Source organism: Lepisma saccharinum, chromosome 6, assembly GCF_977018435.1.
Source record: "Lepisma saccharinum chromosome 6, izLepSacc3.1, whole genome shotgun sequence".
Lineage (NCBI taxonomy): Eukaryota > Metazoa > Arthropoda > Insecta > Zygentoma > Lepismatidae > Lepisma > Lepisma saccharinum.
This window is the reverse complement of record NC_139234.1, coordinates 40,885,390-40,909,429: the sequence shown is the minus strand read 5'-3', so window position 1 is coordinate 40,909,429 and position 24,040 is coordinate 40,885,390. Positions and strand designations below refer to the sequence as shown.

The window sequence follows — 24,040 nt, the reverse complement described above, 5'->3', positions numbered from 1 at the left end:
GGTCATGCAAAACATCCCCCACCAAATAATATCCACTTGGCTGAGATGGGCTAATCGGGTGGGCCTACTAATTAAAGTTGAACCGCATGTACAGTGCGTCTTCTCCTTGCATCGAACCAGGAAACTTTTCATTGCGAGTCGAGAGTAAAATCAAAATGCAGTCCTTAAACACACGTAGGATGCAAGATTAATGAAAATAGTCATGGGCTATTCCTCATGATTAAGCATGGGGTATTTGTCGAGCAATACTTGTGAATCCAACAGTACTATATTCAAAAACCTAGCGGTTGATTAGATATGCAGGGTGTTTCTATGACTGTGCTACAGACTTCCAGGGATGATTAAAGGGAACAAACGCAACAAAATGAGATAGGAAACACTGGTCCGGAAATGCCCCAGTCAAGAGTTACAAGCCAAAACCTTCGAAGGGCAGACAACCACGAACAACGCGGAGGGAAACCATAAAAGATGTCTGGAGAAGTGGAAAACAAACACAGAAGAATCACTGTACTGGCTTTAATGCGTAGCAACTGCAGCCATCATTACAGCAGTTGTTCAAAGTGACGCCCTCCTGCCTCGATACAGGCATGACAGCGTCGCAATAAGCTCTGTCGCATCGCTCTAATATCCCAAGAGTCGTTCGGACCAGATCACAGGTTGCAAGGATTCTTGCCAAGAGATCCTCTACATTACTACTCTCAGGTGTACACAACACTTTGGACATGACCCCACAAAAAAACAAAAATAATTGGGACAGATCAGGTGAACGGGCAGGCCAAGCAACAAGTCCGCCTCTCCCTATCCACCGGTTTGGGAAGGTCTGCGTCAGAATATCACGAGTACCAGCTACGAAGTGGGCTGGGGCCCCATCATGCTGAAACCACATGCGTTGACGAACGACAAGTGGGACATATTCCAATAGCTCGGGGAGGATGTCTCTCAGAAATACAGTGTACACTGGTCCAGTTAATCCTGGCGGTAAAATATACGGACCTATTACATGTTCGCCACATGTTTACAGCAAATCTGTCTTGATGGCCCTTCACGATTGTGGCACGGGGATTTTTATCGGCCTATACATGGCTATTGCGACTATTCAGCATCCCGTCTCTCGTGAAACAGGCCTCATCAGTGAAAAGCACACAGGCATGGAACTGGGGATTGACCACACAGCGTTGCAGTAACCATTCAATAAACACGACGCGGGGTGCGAAATCAGCTGGACCCAAGGCATGGACGCGCTGTGGATGGTGAGGGTGCAGCTGCTGCTCCCTTAGAACTTTCCAAATGAGTACTATGGGCCACACTAATTTCACGTGCCACATCCCGTGTACTGATGAACGGTTGTCCTTTCACCCGATCCAGCACTGCTTCTTCAAGGCCGGGTGTCCTTGCAGTTCATTGTCCTCCTTGCTCGTGGAATTGAGGTGGCGCTTGCCTAGTTTCCTATAATCGTTGGAAAAGTCTGGGAAACATGCTGTGCGCTAGATGGCTGTGCCGTAGATACGTGGTCCGATACAACCTTTCTGCTTCCCTACAGTTCCCATTTGCTCGTCCATACACAAACACCATATCAGCCAGATCCTCTAGCGTCTACTCCATTGCACTGATTGCAGCCGCGACACTCGTGCTTCTAGACTACACACGTCGAGTTTGAAATTACGTCTTCTCCAGGGCATGCGCGGTGGATTCTTTCCCATTTCTTTTACGGTTCTCATCCGCGTTGTGCGTATTTGCCTGCCCTTCGAAGGTTTTGGCGCGTAACTTTTGACAGGCATTTCCGGACCAGGCTTTCCTAACTCATTTTGTTGCGTTTGTTACCTTCCATAATGCCTGCAAGTTTGTAACACGGTCACAGAAACACCCTGTATGTAGTTATTGGGTCTCTACCATGTACTGTATATGGACTTTTTATTGTTATTAAGAAACAGGCAAGGATCGTCAGAAAGTTTTGTCGAAGTTTGTTTTAAGTTTTCCTTGAGGTCTCTTGAGAAGGCGAATATCATATCTACGTCCCTGAACATAGAGATACTTCATAAAACAACACATTAGGCTCTTTTCACTGATGAATGGTAACCTGAATTCTGCTAACAACGATTTTAGTTTACAATATTTTCTTGTACTGTGTGACAGCCTTTGATTAACAACCCTTGGCTCGACACTGAACAAGCACACTCAGAAAACCTGTATCATATTATTTTCATGAGACGCTTAAAGAAGTCCTTATTGCTATTTTGAAACTTCTTGAGTGCCTCAGTGCAGAGGCTGTTATTGTAATCTTCCGAGCAAGGATGTCGCAAGTGCTACGTTGTTGCATAACAATAATACATCTGTTCAACTAAGAGTACGCACTTCAAATAGAAACACTTGGCTCGCTACTCACAATGGGATGTTTATTAGGATGAGCGCTCACATCTTCTTTAAATGTTGCAAGCCATTGCAATTCCTATTGCAGTCTTGCCGTCTCTCATGACTGGATACGGAATATAAGTACAGAGAGAAACTCGCTTGTTCGAATTAACAGAAACATCCAAGCGTGGCCAGGAGTCGAACCCGTGTTTCTATCATTTCTCCACCAACTTTCTTCTACATTCACAAGAACGTAGTAAGTCGTAGTTTCCTCTATCATTCTCTTTCTATCTTTTCATATCTCTTCTTTTCCATTCAGGACAGATAATTGAGTTGGTTGATCGATTGAGTTGGTGTTTTAAGTCCGCTTTATGGACAGTAAAGCTAATCGGGACTGGTCTTACAGTTTAAAGTGGAATCCGAACAAGCCTATGTGCTTCCACCGGGTATCGACCCCGGGGCCCCTTTATTACAAGGCGACACCATCGGGGAGGCCCTCAGGACAGATAAACACCCTGTCTTATGCAGGGCTCGAACCCCATACCCCTGACCACTCCGCCACGCATAAGCTCATTAATTAGACGCTTATATGATTACATGTTGAAAAGAGTTCGTAATTTGTTTCCTAATGTTTATTTTTGTATCCACACTTGCGACAGCCTACGACGGGAAATCCTAGATGCTTCTGGTCCCATTGTTTAACGTCAGTGGCGGCAAATGGGTAGTGATGGGTCGTTCGTGAACGAACCGTTCCTTCTGAACTACTCCCTCTTGGGAAGTGTGAAGTGCTCGCTCCTTCGGAGTGAACGAGTAGTTCCTCGTTCCAGCTTTGCGTGTATTGTTACTGCTGTGTATGTTCTCTGCTTTTCTTGTGGGAAGTCTAGTAGTAAGCGCAGTTCACTCTCTCCTAATCCTTTTTACTCAAGCTAACTCCAGTAAGTCCTCCCCCACCCCCTTCACTTCAGCTGCACGAAACCAACATCGGGAGGAGTTGGTCGTTCGTTCGTTCCTTTGAATGGCTGCTTGAGTGAGCGAGCTCCGGTAAAGTGCTTCCCGAAAAGGAACTGCAATGACCCATGGTAGTTCCTCAGAAGTCGTGAGCTTTGCTTGTATGTTGCCAACGCTCCCAGTCGATGACTCACTCCTACGAACCATCGAGAGAGAGAGAGAGAGAGCGCGAGGTCCCGTCTTTTGTTGCTGATTGTTGATAGTGGCGGTTTTCCGCGTAGCTATGCGTGCAACTCTGTTTACAGTAATGCTGCAGAAGCTCAACAATGAGGGAGGGATGGGCAAGTATTTCACGTTTAACCCTTTTTGTGGCATATTTTCGCAACTCGAATTACAAAGAACTGTAGAAGGAACTTGACAGATAGAAGATAATCATATCAAACTTACGACAACGTTCCGTTTCCGTGCTCTTCCATTTTGTCAAAGTAAAAGTGGGGCCGGGGGGCGGAGAGAGCTTGGAAAATACGAATGCAATTATTCGTAGTCAAAGGTTTAGCGTCCTTTCTTCCATTCTCTTACGAGTGTTTGTTTGACCATGTATCCATTTAATTGCATGAAAGTCTGAAAAGGTGGGAAGGGGCGACAGCCACCCTAGAAAATAAATTTCAACCTAAAATTTGTACATTTTACACATACGTATAATTTCATTTCAATCTCAATTTGTTAATTATTAGAAGGGCGTTACAGGTGCATGCTAACTTCAAACAGGTTTTTTTAGGGGATTATACTATTTTGGAAGAAAATATGCCTCGTTTGACACCTTGGGAAAATACCTTGTTTGCCCTTCCCTGGAAAAATACAGTGGACGTTCATGTTTAAAATATTTACAATTATTTTTCCTCATCTATCACCAGGCGCTGTAATACACTGCGACAACAAGGGGTAGGAATTCATTTTTGGAAGGGAAGAGAGGAGAATATAACTTGTCCAACTTTTCATTTCCGATGAGGACTTTTTGTCCGCTAAAGTTCAATTATCCATTAAAATGTATTTTCATTCACCCCCACCCTGAAAGCAGCTCCCGAACCTCGGTCTGTCAGTCGATACATTGTTTCCTATAGCTGTTTAATATGTGCTCGAAGGTGGATTCCTCCCCTCTAATTCTTTTCATCCACTCCAGAAGCAGTCTCCCCCATCCCCTTCTCCGCCCAACGAAATCAACTTCGAGCTGTGTTGGTATGGTAGCTCCTCCTGTGAACGACTCCTTCAACGAGCAAGTTCCAGTGAACTGCCTTTCTAAAAGGAACTGCCTCATGCGAGAGCATGCTCCGTGGCCTCGTACTTCCTTTGAATGACTTCCAGTGAACGCTTCCTTTCGGTGAGCGAGCTCCGGTGAACTGCTTCCCGAAAAGGAACTGCCATGACCCATCACTACAAATGGGTGCAAAATCTAGGGGGGGACAAGGTTAATTTACTTTCTCTTAGCAGACAAGGGTTAGCATTAAGAGGCCATAGTGCGGGGACAAAAGTTGCGAAAAGGGGAGCGTGGCCAACTGCCTACAGAAATACAGAAAAAGTACTACATACATAAAACAGAAATATTACATTATACGTTTCTTTTCTATGAAATTCTACTTTTTTGTTGGTCTTGCATAGCTTAAAGAATGAAATGAAATAAAAAAAGCTGTATCTTTCACCAGTAAACGTTTAGAGACAAACTAGAATTTGAATTATTTATATCAGCGATTTTGGTGCCATCTATATTCACATCGTAAACTACTAGTTATTTCATTTCTCATATTTGGAGTCACGAGAAAATTTCTGTTGTAGGGATTCATTGAAAAACAAGCCTCTGTTTTTTTTTTCCAATTTTACGTGTGTTTTAATAATCACACCACAACAGCATTTTTCTTATTATTGTACATAGGCAAGTATTTCAGTGTGTTAAATTCAATGTTGAACGTGGACTGTAATTGGGTGACACAATCCCAAGACACACAAATGTCCTCACTTCTACGTAGTGCATCCTGGACTGCATTTTGCAGACTAGCGAGGCTCTGGCGTCTGGGCCCATGCGCAGTATAATTCTATATGGGACTTGTGTCCTGTACATGTATATTGTGATGATTGTCCATTTATTTCATCTTATCGCTCATTCATCCTAATCTTCTCAATTAGCCAAACTTGGCAGAAACCCGAAGTAAAATAGATCAATTCATTCATTCAGGCATTGTTGAACGTATAAGAGAACAAAGGGAAAGCGTGCAAGGTAAATACAATAAGTAGAAACGTGTTAATATCGTTTGTGAATAAAATATTCATATGTAAGCATATAGAAGTACACGTTCATTTGAAATGCATTCTTCAAGTATGCTGGTTGTAATGGCAAACACATTAGCACATACATTTGTATTATTGGCTGGGTTACACGGTTAGGAATACAGCAATAAATAGCGGCAAGGGCATATCTTCGTAACCTCTTTAACAGTGAAACCATGACAAATTATGCAGGAAAGTCCAGCAACCCAACAACCTAAACAGACTATTTAGAATTTGATTGCCTTGGTGTTGCGGATAAACCGCAAATCTGTGGTATTAAACGGGTCGCATTTCTTGATTGGTAGCTTGGTTACGTAAGCAATGAAACGAATCCTCCCCAATAATTATGAACAGTAATTTTTTTTATTATTTTTTTAAAGAAAAACTTGATTAATTTATGTTTTCCGTAGTCTTGTTGCTGTTCTTCTCACGTAGTTAGGTGCTTCATATGGAGGAAGAAAAAGGGTTGGGGGGGCATTTCCAACCATGCTATCCATGTATTGCTACTAAGACATCGAGATCTATCAGGGTATATACAGGGCGATAATATGTTCTCGCTCTTAAACATTATTTGTTAGAACTGTTTCTTGTTGGATATGAATCATTTCCCGAAACAGAAATCATGATACTCTAATGCAGATCATATTTGAAATCTACAACGGCCGGGCCGAGTTGTTGTTTTAAGTCCACTTTATGCACAGATTAGCTAATCGGGACTGGAACTACAGTTTTAATTGAGATCCGAACCATTATTGCCTCCACCAGGTATTCAACCCGGGACCCCTTTATTATGAGGCCATGGCGTTACTACAACGTCACTGGAGAAGCTCCGCAAAGGTATGTATATAGTCCAACTACTAGACGTTTGCAGCAGCACGCACTGATTTGTTCCGACCACTCGCTTTCTTTCCTCCTGTACCGTTATGTTGACGTTGATTCACAGACTCTCGGGTGGACAAGTCCAAAGACGATACGTTAAGGTAGGTAGAAACTGCATTGCGGATTCAAGGTGCAAATTTCGCTTGTATTTTTCCGATTGTTAAAAACCTCACGTTCGCTTTCCTTCGTTTATTATTTACGATGGTTCTTAACAATGACAATAAACCCTCTCCTGGTGGAATAAAGACGATTCTCATATATGCTTCCCTGTATGCGTTCCACTTCAGCCGTCACCCCTATTTTGCCACTGGACTCGTCCAGTTGGCGCATGCGCAAATGTGTGGATGGTAGCGACCAACACAGACAAGTTGTATCCACAGGATGTTATAAAGAACATAGAGTTGGGAATATATTTTGCCTTGTTAATTTGATTGTCAAATGAGATTGGATTATATATCAATGTGAGATCTGAATCTTAGAATTCTACTTTTACATGAAGTTTAATACATGCACATGCATGTAACATTTCAACTATCAAACACTACAGGTCAGAAAAAGACATTTGAAAGGGGATCGCTATATACGAAAAGTTAGGAGCAGGCAGTGTATTAGATTGATTCACAACTTGCAGGCAGCGTGTATACGAGTTCATATATTCAGCTCCTTAGGAAAAAATGTGTGTATGAGTTTTCCTGGCCCCCTGGAAAGACCGTGCGATCTTGGTTTCGGACTTTTGTCACGTACTGCGTGAGAATCAAATTGTGAAAGTAAGTACCTTATACAATAATACATTCTACAGCACTGTTTTACTTATATTGTAGATTTATTTTCTGAAACTTGCACTGCAATCGTGTTATAAGATTCAGAATAAATATTACATAAGAAGAAACTATTTTGTTAATACACACGACCTACACTCACAGAATGCATCATATCGATTGAAGCACTAAAGTGTGTTTTATGGCTTCTTCAAAGAATCAGATTCACATTTGATGCATTTGGGTGCATTGTTGTATGTCGTGAAAGAAACACCAAAGTGCATCATTTGGTTCATGTGAGGATTTATTTCAGTCGATATGCACATCAATGCATCAGTTGATGCGATTTTGATGCACCTTGATGCGTTTTGATGCAACAGAATGCATCTTCTTTGATGATGCACTTAAACGTTTGGTGTGAGCTACAGAGTTTATGTAGTAGGTGCAGGAAGGTGCATCAAGGAACATCAACTGATGCACTGAAGTGCATCTCGACTGAAATAAATCCTCACTTAAATCAAATGACGCACTTTGGTGTTTCTTTCACGTCATACAAAAATGCACCCAAATGCATCAAATGTGAATCTGATTCTTTGAAGAAGCCATAAAACACACTTTAGTGCATCAATCGATGCATTCTGGTACATCAATCGATATGATGCATTTAGTTTTCTGTGTGTAGGAAAGAATAAATTTTCAAAAGTGTATCACACAGGCTGGGTTCATGATAATTATACACATCATCAAAGGAGCCCAGACGTCACACAAGAAAATGCAAAATTAGACCTGGCAGTTAGTTTTAAAGAGGGATCCGAACCAGTAAAATATACCCACACCGCGTAATTTACAAGGATTCCAGTTAATTTATGTATTTATGGGTTTATCCCTAGGTGCGTTTCATGTGACGGCCAATTTTACAATTTTATTTGTCGTTTGCAAGGAAATATCCACCATGTAGCGTTCGTTGCATCTGCACTAACTGCACGTTTGTTTTAAATCACGAATGTCCGTGTTTGTATCTCCCTCCCGCCCGCTTGAATTCCTTAAGCTTAGAAGAACTGGCCTCAATCATGGCTGATCGATCCCACAATGCAGCAGTTTGTGACGTAGGTGAAACACAGCTATAGTGTTGTTTGTTTTTATTCTTCAACATAACCTCTTTTTAAGTTAATTTTGGAAATGAAGGTGTATGAGTTGTGAAACAGTTGACGGTCGACAGATGGCGCTACTATCAGAAATAGTAGGTACTTGCAATAACATGGCTCAAACTTATGGAAGAAAGATGAAACCGTGTTTTGAACTTCAGAACTTATGAAAGGGAATAATTAATGGTGTCTTAATTGAGCTTTAGTTTGGTTTCTACAGCAGTTCGTGACTACGTGTGAGCCGCTTGAAGACAAGAAAGTAAATTGCTCGAAGGCATGTGCAAAAAAGGACAGTCGTCAAAGTTCGAGACAGAGAGTTACAAGAATCATCAATTTCGTAACAGGTTCAGTCCTTTGACTTCTGCCTTTCAAAGAAGTATCTTCTGAATACTCGAACGAGGTCGTCTCAGATGGATGAGAAGAATTTGATGGCAGAATCGTTACGAAAAAGCTTTTTAATTGTAACACCAGTAAAGAAGGTAATGTCTGTACGTGAACTACCGTTGGATAAGTCAAATGGAGGTACATTGCTTCTTTCCATGCGTACCAAAAGCCGTAAATTCAAATAAGAAGCTCTCCGCGTGTAAGTTAACTGCTGCTCTCGGAACGTGACTCCAATGCGTAACATATTTTGCAACTCTACGTTCCCCCCACTTTCCGTAAGTTCGCGTGATTATGAACGTGATGCGGCAATTTTACCCGCACTGGACGCTCTTTCGCTTTCCAAAGTTCTCGATTCTCGGTCGAATATGATGATGGTCATTTTGAACTCAAGAGGAAAAAATTGTGTTTGTTTTGTTAGGTTTCATCACCATAGACCAAGGCAATTAAAAAATATTAAAAAATCAGTAGCACATCAGAAATCTCCCATGCTTAGAACAGACGAATACAGCTCGTAAATGTTTTGGTGTTGCAAGAAAGTTAAAGCTTTATTATTTTTATTTTGAAATTTCACTTGTTGCACCTTTCTATTAGCAGGATTTTATTGTAATTTACAATCTCGTTTATAATCAGGCACGTATTTCGGGGTGTGAGGGGTCTGAACCAAATGTCCCTGAAATAATAATATAAATATTTAAATTAAAATAATATTAATTAAAGTACATAAATTAATATTGTACTGTTACAATGGATACGTAAAATGACAGTAAGAATAAAGATAGGTATTACGTATTAATTATCTAGTTTACGTGTAAATAAGATGGCCAAAAATTGTATAAAAACAACTGCCTTGGCAAGAAATTAATATCAAATACGTAAACAATTGAATATTTATTGAATAACAAAATGGATGTTAGATCCAGTTGATGAAAAGTAAAGTTCCTGATTAATATGTTATGCATATTATCATAAATCTTCTTTGTACTGTCCTTCAAGGCCGTATGATATATAATCCTTGCCTTCGAGTAAGTTACCATCGATTACACTACAAATTCTAAACAACTATATTTTTATTATTTAATTTTAGTACCTTGTAAGTCTTTCCTTGTTTGTTATTGCCATTATTACTAATCATTCTCTTCAATAATTATCTTTACTTTTGTTCCAGGCTCCGAGGGTGTTTCCTATGAAACGAGGTAGCGAGCGACACAAGGTAATTGAATCTACAATGCATACACTTTCCTTTCTTAATTTCTGAACCTGTAGATTGTAATTTCAGCGGACCATTATAAAACCTTTCAAAGGACATTATGTAGTGAAATTTTCTAATTTCCGGACGTGAGAGTGAGAGGTATCTTTGAATTTACGTTTTCGAAGGTGTAGATATTTATAATTTACACACGAATCTCTCTTGCTAAAAGTACATTTAACGTGACGTAATTGTAGTAATGAAGTAACTTTTGCGAAAGGACCATTTTTCTTCCAACAAATTCCGTTTATAATTATGCGCCATCTCTGTTCTGTGTATACAATCTGCACAGAGAAAAAAACATTATTTTACGTAATAATAATAATAATAATAATAATTTTGGAATAACTAAAAATTTGTTTTCACTAACCTTGTTTAACTAAACAAGAAACAAATGATTGTTTACCAGAATCAAATTCTTTCAGTAATCGTGGATGTTTGTTTAGAGTTACCAAAAATGTAGTCAAAAGGACCAAATTTAGTTTTAGGCTACCACTTTTTTGTTTGTTTACGATTACCAGAAAACTTTACAAAACGTGTTTTGATAGTTCAAAAAATGCAATTTTTTTCTGTGTGGTATAAATCTCATGCTTTAATAACATTTGAATAACGCCATCTATCGATAAAGGTTTAACGTATATTCCAGTTTGATAGTTTTTTGGTATAGTGTGACTACAGGCAATAGAACCTGCGCAGAATATCGTGTCCCGTGCGTGAAGAGGAGGGGTAGATACCTAATGGCCCTAGCCGAACGGTTGGAGGGGAAGATACGCGAAGGCTTCTGGCCGAAGGCTCTTTTGTTAGTAGTCGATGTATACTGCAAAAATGTCGGCGTTTTAGGCATGGAATTGGAGTAATTGACTTTATAAATAATAATTTTCAATTACATTTATTATTTACATCAATGTATTAAGGCGAAGAGGGACAATTACGCACCAGTTGCGCATTTATTTCAATATCATCGGATTGGACACGGCTATTTAAAAAAAGGGGTTTAGTTTGCAAGAAAGTATGAATTTCTCTCCAGGTTGCATGTGGAAACTGTTTTTCAAGTTGATTAGTAAGCTAGACACGATGTTTGAAAATATGATTAATAAGTATTTACAAAATCCCATGTATTCCTTATGGGAAATCAACTTCAAGTTACAGCTAATGAAATGGGAGTTTCGACTTTTCCTACGACTAAGACATTGTTCAACGTGTCCTTTTTCCGTCCATGTACTTTTCTACGTCATTGGATGTTTGATATTCCCTACAGAACTAATAAGATAATGCTCCCGTAAGCCTAATACATTTCTCCTTGCCTCCTACGGCCATCCTGGCAGTGTTGCCAAACCTGATGTGCATAAAAGAGCTAAATTTAACCATTAATAGAGCTAAGAATGACTTTCAAGGAGCTAGATTAACGAAGACTGCATAATGTGCTTTTAGCGTAATTTTAGGTGTCAGGTGGGGTGGGGCGCTGCTATTACCGTTAGCTTTATAGTAATGGCAATTTATTCTAAATTTTCACCGCCTAGATTTGGCGGCATCACCCATCTCAATAATCGACTGACGCTCATATGAAATCGAAAATAAAGGATTCCCGGATAACAATATTGTCATCTTCAGTTCGGCCACACGACGCTATATGAAAGTAGCTGGGGAGATAAGAGGGGGTGGGTGACGCAGCCAATATAACAATATCACGTCAAGTGCAAAATGTACACTCATGGCAAAAGTTGATATTTGTGGGTCGGAGCCAGTGGTGGCATTATAGTGGGGCAGGGGGCGGGTGCCACAGTTCACAGCCAAACGAGTATATGAAAGAGCCAGATCTGGCTCCAAAAGAGCACAGTTGGTAACAGTGATCGGCAGCTGCCGCAGCGAGAAAGACCTAAGAGAAATTGTCCCTCTCTTCCTTAAGAAAAATCGACTTGTCGATATATTTTTAGTGTGATATTTAAATTGGATTGGGAATTCTCTCATCGAATTTTAACACCTACTTGAATAGCCTGGTTCTTGAACACTCGCAACATTTTCTTCGTGGGTGGCCAGCCCATGGCCACCCACGTTGTTGAAGACAGAATGTTTCCCAAGGAAAAATGCTCAAAGTATGTACGTATGTATATATGTACAATATTGTGACATTAATGGCCTCTTTCAAAACGACACATTCAACCACGAAACAGCCAGGTAGACTTAGTGACAAGTTTTCAGAGCACACTCATAACAGTACGCCAATGACGTTTTACAATGAAGAAGGTGAGCGAAAGTTTTGAGTATTGTGGATAGGTAAACCACAGATCGTTGCTTCTAACCAAAGGTGTTGCAACCAACACCAGAGTGCGCCATGCATGAACGGAATAAAAATGTATTTCTTAGATGCACGAGAAGATTTCAGTACTACTGTTGTAGAGACAATGAAATAGATATTATTAAAGTAGAATGTAGAATGCATTTCATTTTTCTTCCAGGTACAAATAATGACACCGATATTAATATCGAAATTAAGTTTCATTTTCTTTCTGCTGTGTTCATTAAGGCTAATGAAAAAACAAGATTTTTTAGTGGCAAGATTTTTAGTCGTAAGGAATATAATGAAACATTTGTTTCTTTTGAGAGAGCACGCACGTTTACTATTTAATCAAAATGCCACTTGTTACAATATACATCTTCCTTGCAGCTAGATTACAATTCGATTATTTTTTAAACAATGGGACTACAAGTACTTACGGTTCTCAATCGCAAGCTATCGCAAGCAATGGGCTTGAAGAAGCACTGGGATTCGTCATACGTACACGTTTTCAACATATCATTCCAAATTAATTACTCGTAAATATACATTTGATTATTAACGCCTACGTCATATGCAAATGTAAGCCAGCAGAACAAGCATGGATGAAAATTTAATTTGCTGTAGCCTATCACGTATATTGCTAAGACGGACTGAAAAACAAGAACATTGATTGCCGTAAAACTCCGAACAAATTTAGCTGTGAGCGTCGCTATGGCAACAGATGCCTCACTTCCTGTCCCCGAGTATATTGTCACGTGATTAACAATGATCCTCCGTCAAGGACCTACAACAGAGACAATTCGGTCAATACTTTGTTAATGTTGGGAAAATAACAATACACAGTCGAACAGAAACAAGAGTAGTCGTCTAGCCAGCGCGTACACATGGAATAATTTAAAGACATGTTCTTAAACAATGTCACGAGAGAAATAGAATAATATGTGATGTAATGTAATTCTTGTTTATTTACATTATATTGTATTTTACACTCCTAACAAAAGCAAATCATCAATTTAATTATCCATCGTTTTTTGTCTTTCATCTGTGTTTCTTCAGCATTTACTCCACCACTCCACTAGAACAATTAGCACCATCTGTTAATCTAATGTTTACTTACAAGATTTTCAGCTGATAACATCTGGTGACGTCACTCCTCTTGAGCGCGACAAACGTACGTTTTGTAAAAGAAAAAAAAAGAGTTTTGTATGTCAAGTGCACGCGTACCATGCCCTCTCTCTTGAGAATTCACTTGAAGAGCTCCAGTTCAATGATTATTCTCATGTAAATTGCACACGCAGATTAAACAATTTATGCCATTTACACTATAATCGAAATAAGTAACTACTAGTTCAAATGCGGGACCTTTAAATGTAACATTGTTAAAATTTAAATTTCTAATAGCATTTTTTTCCAGTTTTTCTTATTTCCATATGTGCGTGTGGTTTTATCGTAATTCGTTCTATTTATACAGGATTAGCATTTAATTTTCTGAATGGATATCTTTCTAACGCCATCTGAACGTCCAAATTGAAGGAGGGAAATCCACGTAGATTTGAACAGAGTAGTAGCTAGGGATTTCAGTACCAGGGGACGTGAATCGGTTTCGGGACCTCCTGTACACTGAATTCGCAGTTTCCTCCCGCACCGCGCTTGGAACAAATATTATTTCCCTAACTTAAACTTCTTGTTGAAGTTGGCGCTCAAACAACTCCCTCTCAGGCATCATTAGGAAAAGTAATATTATTATTATTTTTTTTTTAACAGAAAATGTTTCATTCAACCAAAATGCACATTTGGCCCTATTTCTGTGTTCTATTGGGTAATGTACAATGCATGACTATGCAGAATATTGAGTACATTTATTACAGCATATAGAGAATCGTTAGTATAATAATTTCTCTAACATAACAATATCGTAAAAATGTCCCTTGTGCCTTTCATTGATTTGATTTGATTTTACTTTGCTTTTCGACCACTTTTGACTAATCGCGGAGATGAGGACGAGTGATGATATGCTGAAATTGATGAAGTGACACACTGATAAAGAACACCCATACCCCAGCTGGAATTCGAACCGAGACCCTGGCGTCGTAGCGCGCTGTGCTAACAACTCCGCAGCATAATTTTGATTATAGTATACGTTTCTTATGCCTTGTACTGCAGTTATAGCACTTCATCAATCAGTCAACATTCATTTTCCGATTTCGGCCATTTTTGATTCCTGCACACCATTCTACAAGGATTGGATATAAAGTAATGGCAACACTGGTATAATTGGTACTTGACTGTATTGGCAGAGGAGCACGTGTTACATTCCTTCAAAGTAATCGCCCCTCATCTCTACGACCTTCTGTCACACGTATGGAAGGCGTCGTACACCGTCAGCGCGTCCATCTCTATCGATGTCCCGCAGTGACCGCCCTATAGCACGTATGATGGCTTCGCGCGTATCGTAGTGCTTCCCGCCCAGTGGTTCCTTCATTTTGACAAAACTGTCGTAATCACACGGTCTCATACCGGTGAATACGGCGGATGTTCCAGTACCTCCCACTACCAGTTATGCAGGAGCGCCGTCACAGTGTTCGCAGTGTGACACCTTGCATTGTCAAGCAGGATGATGGTACACCGTGCCGTCGCTTCCTTCTTAATGCGAGACGAAGGTGGTGTTGCAACAAAAAGGTGCAGAAGTAGGCTGCGTTGACCGTCTGCCTGAGAGACGTTGTTCTTCTTGCCTAAACATATTGTTAGGGCGCTTACACTCTCGTCCTCTGCTTCAGAGCACTGCTGTTTTGGACTGAATAACATACAATCGTTCCCACTGACATTCCTTTAACAGCCACGAAACGCTTGTGGAGCTGTGACTCACCCCTTTCACGGGACAGCAGTGTTGCCATTACTTTTTATCCAACCCTTGTATGTCATCAGTGTACCACATTCAATATCTGTTTTTAAGCAACAAGAAAAATAAATGACGTCACCCTTCAGAAATTGTATTGAGAGCGAAGTGAGCACGCAATTTTTAGATCTATTCCTTTGCGAGCCTTCTATCACAGCTGCGTTTCTATTATATGAATTTAATTGAGTACAGATACCTTTACAAGGTGCCACAATGTTTAATATTTTCCAACTTTTTCTTATCGTTCGTCGCCCTTTGCTCCCCCCTTTAGTTCTGGCACTGAAAAATTCGAAGTGTTGTTATTAAATATACTAGATATTTGAATACTTCGATCAATATTCTTCTAGCACAGGATCTCTCATTATCTCTTACCTGTCCAGCAGCTGTTGCTAGTAAAGCTAGGATAATGACCCACATTGTTGAAGGCTTTCTGCAAAGAGAAAAGAAAATATATAACAATGTTTTTAATAACTAAATGTGGAAATACTCTATATATATACTTATATTTAAAAGTTTACAACAATATGTCACCAACAGAAACGATAAAACTCGGAAAACGTAACTAAACTTAGTGTTGCCTATATCATTTTGAAGAAGTTTACAAGTGTGTTTTTTGAACGGCATTTTTTAACATGTTTTAAGGGATTACACACATTTTCCTAACAGGGATATATTATTATGTTTTTATGTTTATTGTAACACATATAGGAATGGAAATTTCCACAATGTTAAGCAGTAAACGAAACAATAGTCTGAACTACTGTAAACAATGAACTAACACACATCACACACACACAGATATATCTTAGTGGGTAGAGTGGTCACTGGTGTTGCCCTAAAATTTCATTCATGTCATGGAATTCTTTCTCGTTCTTTCTTTCTTTTTCTATTCTTTATCTAAAAAAATCCCCTTTTCTCTAATTTCTCATTTCAGAGAGAAAAACTTGACAAAGTTTGTTTGAGGTCCCTTTTGTGATCAAATAACTCAATCGGAACCGGACCTACATCGAACCCTTGATTACAAGGCGATGTAGCAGTACTTGTATTACTAATGATCAGATACTGAAAGAACTACAGTTCGGAATTCACATTTGGGCCATTACCAATTTTGTGAAAACTTGTTTCTTATTCTGTGACTGTCTGGGAAATGAAATTACCAAAGGAAGTTTGAGAATTCTATATTGTGCTGCTAGATCATTTCTTTGGGTTGGGGTGTAAGGATATCGTCATATTTTATTTTTGGTCATCCCTTTTGGGAGTGGCACGTGCCCCCGTGCCCCTCCCGTTAAATCCGCCAATGAATTAGAGTACAATCACAAACAGGCATGGACAGTACACTTCAGAAGCCTTTCAAGCCTTATACCTGCTGTGGCGCCAAACCCTCCTGGAAGAATGCAGTCCAGGGATGCCTGGAAGAGGGACTGGTGCATGTGTTCATTGACAGTTCACCCCCTAACATCCCAGTGTGTTTGTATGGAGTGTAATTCCTGTGCTGTGGTGATATCATGTGAGTGTGATGCTGATTTCATGCTGGGTTGCACGGTCTACTAATGATGACGTAGCGTGTAAGCAAAGCGCCTTTGCACGGGCCTTGTTTTAAGAAGGCACAGGCCTAGTGGAATAGCTGGAAATCTCTCACTATAACTTGACAAGTTTAAAAACAAGACGCTGCAATCCATTGTTTGCGCACCTCACATTACATTTCCCCTCTCCATTGTCTGTGGCGACGTTCGTTCGCAGTGTTGCAACCCGGAGGCAGCGGAATTGTCTTAGAATTTTCAACGAAATTTGAATGTGAAAGGCATGAATTAGTTTTCCCTAACCTACGATACCTATTGATTACGCTAAATTCTAGATACATTTTGATATTATCCCTTTAAACCTTAAATGAATTAAGTTATATTAGGGATATTTCTTACCAGCATAAGAAATGTATGAAATAAAACGATAGAAAAATGAAAAATATATAAACGATAGAACTGAGCTCACCTTCTAAATGTTTTCCAGTTCTCCTTCTTCAGTTTCACTCTCCCACTCATCCGAGTCTGTGTCTACCGATGAATCTGTGTCCGTGTCTGAATCGGCTTCACCAAGTCTCAGTTCATCTACACGCTCGTCCATAAGTCCATCTCTTTCAAAGTTTCAATGCCTTAGAAAATAACACAGGCAAGCGTGTTATCAGATTGCCTTCTTGTAGTGATTGTTGTACGATAAACAAACGAACTACCACCCCACTCGGTTAAAAAAAAAAAGGCCAATGCTCAATGTCGCATTCAGAAAATGAAGTCATTCGCCCTGTAGTTTCTCTTCGTTATAAATCTTAACGCACGTGCGTAATACTACAGTTTACGATCGGCGCACCGCACGCATTTTCAAAGGCCTGATTAAATAAAATGAACCACTGATATAATAGGAGCCTGCATGTCATATTTGTTTTAGCTTAATTTTGCCGAGTTCGCACCACTGGTATTCTCAACGCCAGACCAGTGAGTAGAAGAGTGGTGGGGAGGATGACGTAATAGGAAGTGCTCCGCAGCGATCTGCGCATATCGGGACTTAACTTGTCAGGCTATAGTAGTCAATACGCCACTTTTGTGAGTCTCGCATATCGCACAAGACACTAGCAACCTTCGTTTATAACGTCAGAGCGGAATGCTTTCAGTGTTACACCAAATACCTTCGTTGTTAGGTGAGGCTTGTTAGGTTTAGTTCTCTTAGCATAAATAATACATGTGGAGTGTATTTATGCTAAGAGAACTATACGTAACAACGAAAGTATGCGGTGCTGACGTCAGAACAGGACAGTTGCTAGAGTCTTGTGCGATCAGTGAGACCTTTGGTTTGGCATGAAGCCATCGGCGTAACAGTAAAACTATGGCAATTTGCATTCACATGCGCTGAAATTAATGAAATCTTTTGAACGAAAGCTGCGGGGTAATTTACAAAGAAACAACGGTAAGTGTTTACTCGTTCTGAAGGCTGGAGTAATTTGTTTTTACATCTGGCGTCTCGTGTGATGCAATCCACTCTTGCTCCTTTGTTCATTGGCTGGACATGACCTACGTCAACTGCCCACGTGAGCGCGGGAATTCATCAACGTGGGCTTCTATTGTTCTAGTGTAAATAGAAGAGAAGTGTGCTCCATATTTATCACTGAAAGGTGCTACTTCTGATGACGTAAGCCAGTCGGATGAATGAGAAAGCACCGTTACATATTTCTTTTCTTAATTGTGTTATGTGGTGTACATTTGAAACCGCCACAGGAGCGTTACTGACATTGCACTCTCTTAATCTCGTCTCGGAAGGCTTTGGGTTCGAATCCTTGCATGTACAGTCACCACCAATATAAATGGGACACCTATATTCTGACATACTCACTTCTCTGAAAGGCGTTATGTGTGTTGCATAACTCTACGGTGGTGGTAGAAGTTGCCATTGAAAATTTGTTATTAAAAATCCTCTTATCGCCTTAAGAGTTAGGCAACACACATTACACCTTGCAGGGAAGCGAGCATTTCAGGATCTAGGTGTCCCATTTTTATTGGTGGTGACTATACATTGGTTGGTTATCCCTGTAACAAATTGTGCGTTCGAAATAACTTTTAGCAAAATTTCCACATGTACGTAAACAATGCCAAAAAAAAAAAAAATATCCATGTATTATTTTGGCTAAAAGCATAATTTATTTACGTAGTTCGCTGACTTGCTGATCGGGCAAACGTATCGGTAAATATGTTAGCCTCCCCGATGGCGCAGTGGTAGCGGTGTCGGCTTGTAATAAAGGGGTCCCGGGTTCGATACCCGGACGAGGCACATAGTGGTTCGGGATTCCACTTTAAACTGTAGGTCTAGTCCCGATTAGCCTTACTGTGCATAAAGTGGATTTAAAACACCAACTCAATCAATCAATCGGAAACTATTCAAGTTACAAATATGAAATTTGATCTGTACCAAATCTGATTGTTGTTTCTAATATAGATTGATTGATTGATTGATTTGGTGTTTTAAGTCCACTCTATGCACAGTAAGGCTAATCAGGACTGCAAATACAGTTTAAAGTGCGATCCGAACCACTATGAGCCTCGTCCTGCTATCGAACCCGGGACCCTTTGAATACAAGGCGACGACGCTACCACTGCGCCATCGGGGAGGCCCTTTTGTAATATAGAAAGCAGTCATATACTAATAGATGTCTATCGCTTACTCAGAAAATAAAGAGGTAGAAATGTAAAATTTATGGCAATGGAAGATGTTTATTCCATTAATGCACCAGAAATGCATCGATTGATGCACTAAGGTGTGTTTTGTCCTGTCCAAGAATGAGACTTACAGTTGGATGCATTTTTAAAATATAATTTGTGAAGGTAAGCCAACGTGAATCATATGATGCTAACGAATATCTTTTTCTGAGTTGAGTTGTATTTTAATACATCAATTGAAGCGTTTTTTTATGCAGCTTCCTGAATCTTTCTCGGCAATATACGAGGGGCATACTGAAAGTAATGAGCAACGATTTATTTTTTAAAAATAAATCAGAATCCATCAATACACGCAAATGAAGTAAATCATCGCAAAATATAGACTTTACTGAACGCGAGGAGGTAGTGTGACGTCATTAGCTTTGATCGCTTGTTTAAAAATGGCTGACAATGATGTTTCGTTTCGACAACGTGCTGTGATTGAATGTCTTGTTAAGGAGGGAATTCCTGCTGCTAAAATTCAGAATGTACTTCAGTGTGTGTGTATAGAGATGTATACATGGGTGCCAGCAGTGTTAGAAAATGGATAAAACATTTTAAAGCAGGAATTCTTCTACACTTTTAATCGAAATTCTAATGAAATCATGCCATAAAAATATTATGAATAAAGCTACATAATTTTGACGTTTAGTTTTCATGATCCAAGAAGTTCCCTTGTTTGTGTGAATATGCCTATCACATTTTGCGTGAAAACTTAATAACTTTAATTAATTTATATGAATTTTATTGAATGAAAGAAAAGTCAATTTCTTAAAGACTTAATACCACGCAAAAGATTTTACAAAAAAATGAAACTAGATGCTGAAAGATGAGACATCTATTAATAGTTCTGTAGTTACATTTAAAATTATATCTACAAGGAATAAGTATGCTTAAAATAGCACACGGTGCTAATACGATAGAAATATTAGAATGTTTTGAAGATATGCAAGAAATGCGTGCATGTATTGATTCGTTAGGTTAGAAATGGCACAAAATGTTGCCTTATACTGAGGTATGTTACTACACAGAAACGAAATACATATAGGTGCAACTATAGAAAGAGAACGAAATGTAGACAAAAGCATTGAAATTTCAGAGAGAGAAAAGAGTTGATATTTTGGGATATATAAAGTGGAGAAAGGAGGTAATAGTGAGAGAAAGGATTAAGATTGTGTAGAGACAGGGAACGAGAAGGAGGAAGAAGAAGATAGAGAAGGACAGTAAATGACATATAGAGTATGGAAAGAGATGTAGTTTTCTACATGAGACATTTGCAGTTGTCTTGGTTCTTGAAAGTTTATCAATATTGGAATACTCACCCTGAACAACTCCCCTTCCCCCCACTTAATACTTTGAAGTCCTAAACTGCATAAAATATTACTTCAAAGTTACTCGTCAGCTGTCTTTTTATTAGAATTATATACTTTATATCAGTATTTATATATTATCGTGGTAATAATGCTGGACAGTGAATAACATGGGTTCGGGGAGGGGGAGACAGAGGAAGCTAGAGCGTGGTGCTAATCACATCTCACGCTTGTCAAGAAATTACAGGAATGGTACAAAGTAAAGTGAATTAATCGGTACTTAGTTTAATCAAGAAGTGAATCATCATCTTAAGCAAAAGATCAAAATTTTTCATTGTCGGATAACAGATGACGTTCTGTCTTCAAACTTGTAGTTAGATTAGGTGAAAGGTATACTCAACAATACATAATGATTTAATAATTTTGGTTTTATGGCAATTAAGATTTAAAGGACATTCATAACAATCACCCAGTAAAACTTCTTAAATTTTACTTATATCTTGTATTTCTCTCTATTTTACATTGCTGAACGATTATTTGAAAATCATAAAAAATCGTGTTATAAATGTTGCTTGGTTCAATTCCGGATGAAACTTAAATTTAATAAGATGTTGATTTTGATCGAGTAATCATTGGTTGGATTCCCGGCGAGGTAGTTCTAGTCTAAATTAGACAATCCGAGCATGCATAAAACAGAGTAACACACAAACAAATTTACAGAGAGGATAGCTTCAGCACCACTTTTTCCATCTATTTGCTGATATTAATAACTTAATTTCTTCCATATGAACTAATTATCCATTTTAACCCAACAAAATTGTTATTATTTATCCCAATATACTTTTCAGGCAGTATCATTAACCACTTGTACTGTTAGATTAATCGTCATAAATATAGGGTGTTCAGCCTAATATTATACCACTTATATTAATTTACATGATTGACGATATATTTTTGAACAAACACACTGTACTTACAAAATATTCATTGTTTCGAGCAACACTTTCAGTAAATAATTTTTGCTTCAAATATTACCTTGTTATTTTAAAACCTAAAATTATGCATTTTGATGAAATTGAATCCAAAACAGATCGAGGGTGTTGTAGGTAGTGATATGGCTAAGAGGATGTATGTCTGTCTTCATGAGAACTTTGTTCAATATTTGGCCATCTTTTTTTTCTGTAACCGACACTCTTATGCGAAGTTTCTTCAAAGGATAGCATTATGACCCACTAACAACTACATCTGGACGCGCCACTGGTGTTAGGTTGTCTGCCTGTGAACATGGAACTTTGTAGTTGTTTCCACCCATTTTTGATTAGGTGTTTGTGTAGATTTGTAATCAAGGGCTCCCGAGTTCGATACCCAGTGGAGGCACATAGTGGTTCGGATTCCACTTTAAACTGTAGGTCCAGTACTGATTAGCCTTACTGTTCAACACAACATATGGCAACGGTCCCTACCTTCATCTCCATCAAAACAAAACAAGGAGAAAAGGGAGTGTTTTTGAAATTTCTTTTTAACCCCATTTGATGCACAGATAGCCCAATTGGGACTTGATCTACACTGTATCGAACTCAGGACTTTGTACATGGCGACAACGTTAACATGCCATTGGGAAAACACAGAAAAAATATGAGTGGATGCAACTTTTAACAATGTGACTACTCTTTCATTGATATATCTTATCAAATATTAGGCATAACTTATCTCAAGCAATCATCTTACACTTTAATACTTTGTACAAATTCACCAAACGGAATCTGAAGAATTCCTGTTGTAATGTATGAGTCAGTTCATTTGACTGTTGTAGAAGCAGCATCTACTCACATCAATGTCAAATGCAGCAGATTACTTCTTTATATACATTCAAACACACTTTATTGCCTACCCTGCCATCCGAGGACACATGATATTTACCGACAATCCGAGGACATTGATCAAGTGCTCAAAATTATGGTTTTATTGAGATTAATCGCTACACACAGGTACACAACTACAAACGTTCACTGCACCACTGATGGTGATATGGTCAAATTAAAATGACACCAGACAGGAACTTTCTAAGCCGGCGAGACAAAAAGTTATGAAACTTACCGTTAATAACCCAGCTAAGAGGGATCCTAAACCACGAATATACAAGGTACCTAATGCTTTTGTAAATTCCAATGTAGGCTACGAAGGTTCTTGTTTTGAGGAATGACCATGATATGAGTGCAATGAGTTTGAGTTTTTTCTGTCCACTTTCTGTACAGATAGGCTAATCGGAACTGGGCCTACAGTTTAAATTGAGATGCGAAGCAATATGCTCATCCATCGGGTATTGAACCCTGGATTCCCTGATTTCCACTATGCCACCGGGGAGGCCTTGAGTGTGATGAGCATTTTTCACTGTGACTGTTACGAGATAATCTGTCTTTAAGCACCGACAATACTAGTAGTGACATTTCAATAATGAGGAAAACTTAACGGAAAAGCATTTTGTAAAAACACATGTAAATTTAGGTAATGAACACGGTTTACAAGATCCGACGGTAACTATTTGTATATTACTTTGCATCACTCTTTGGCTAAATTGTGACGAATTTATCTTTTGAGGCCATTTGATGTCAAATCAAGATGGACTAATCGGAAGTGGACCTACAGTTTAAAGATGTTTCTAACCAGTAAAATATTGATATAATCTCAAATCGAACTATACATAGGTGTCCGTTTTATGTCAAACTTGCGATCGGAGCTACTATACAGCGTGTCTCCACCGGGGATCGAACCCGGGACATCTTCATTACAAGGTTAGAACGTTACCTCTGATTTATGTGTGGTTCAAATTTCTTTGAGGAACATTCACGGTGATTCTTGACTGACAATGGTATGCCTAAACGACAATCACAATACTCACAGTGTCTTATCTTCAAGAAGATCGCAACAATGGAGTGGGAGTCACTGAAACCCAACTGGACTATCTCCAGTCGGTGGACAACACTGAAACTAAGCTGTGGAGTGCAGAAATTGTTGTGGTTTATATACCCGAAACTCTCTCCCTTCAGATGGTATTGCGACGGTGTCATCCTATTCATCGAAATAAGAGTGGGTACTTCGGAAAACATTGGTGGGGGGAGTAATCTAGAGAAGAGCAACAAATAAGAACGGTAGAAAAAAAGAAGTTACGTGAACCCGAGCATCGACGTCATATGTACACATGCGTGGATCCATATGCCACATTTGGAGAGATGGGGGGAGGGAATTGGTGGGGGGGGGGGCGACGGTGGGACAGAATTTGCTCCTCCTGT

The 24,040-nt window shown here is 39.3% G+C and overlaps 1 protein-coding gene across 1 annotated transcript in view; it reads right to left on the bottom strand.

Annotated features, from left to right (window-relative positions):
• The window catches only part of LOC145989357 (uncharacterized), a 30,342-nt gene extending 6,603 nt beyond the window's left edge, over window positions 1-23,739 (bottom strand). The window contains exons 1-2 of the mRNA XM_083124692.1: window positions 23,650-23,739; window positions 15,575-15,632 (exon numbers count right to left, since the gene is read on the bottom strand). Of these exons, the coding sequence (XP_082980818.1) occupies window positions 15,575-15,619 (45 nt within the window). The 5' untranslated portion in view covers window positions 15,620-15,632; window positions 23,650-23,739. The remainder of the gene's footprint in view (window positions 1-15,574; window positions 15,633-23,649) is intronic.
• Between the last annotated feature and the right edge of the window lie 301 nt (window positions 23,740-24,040).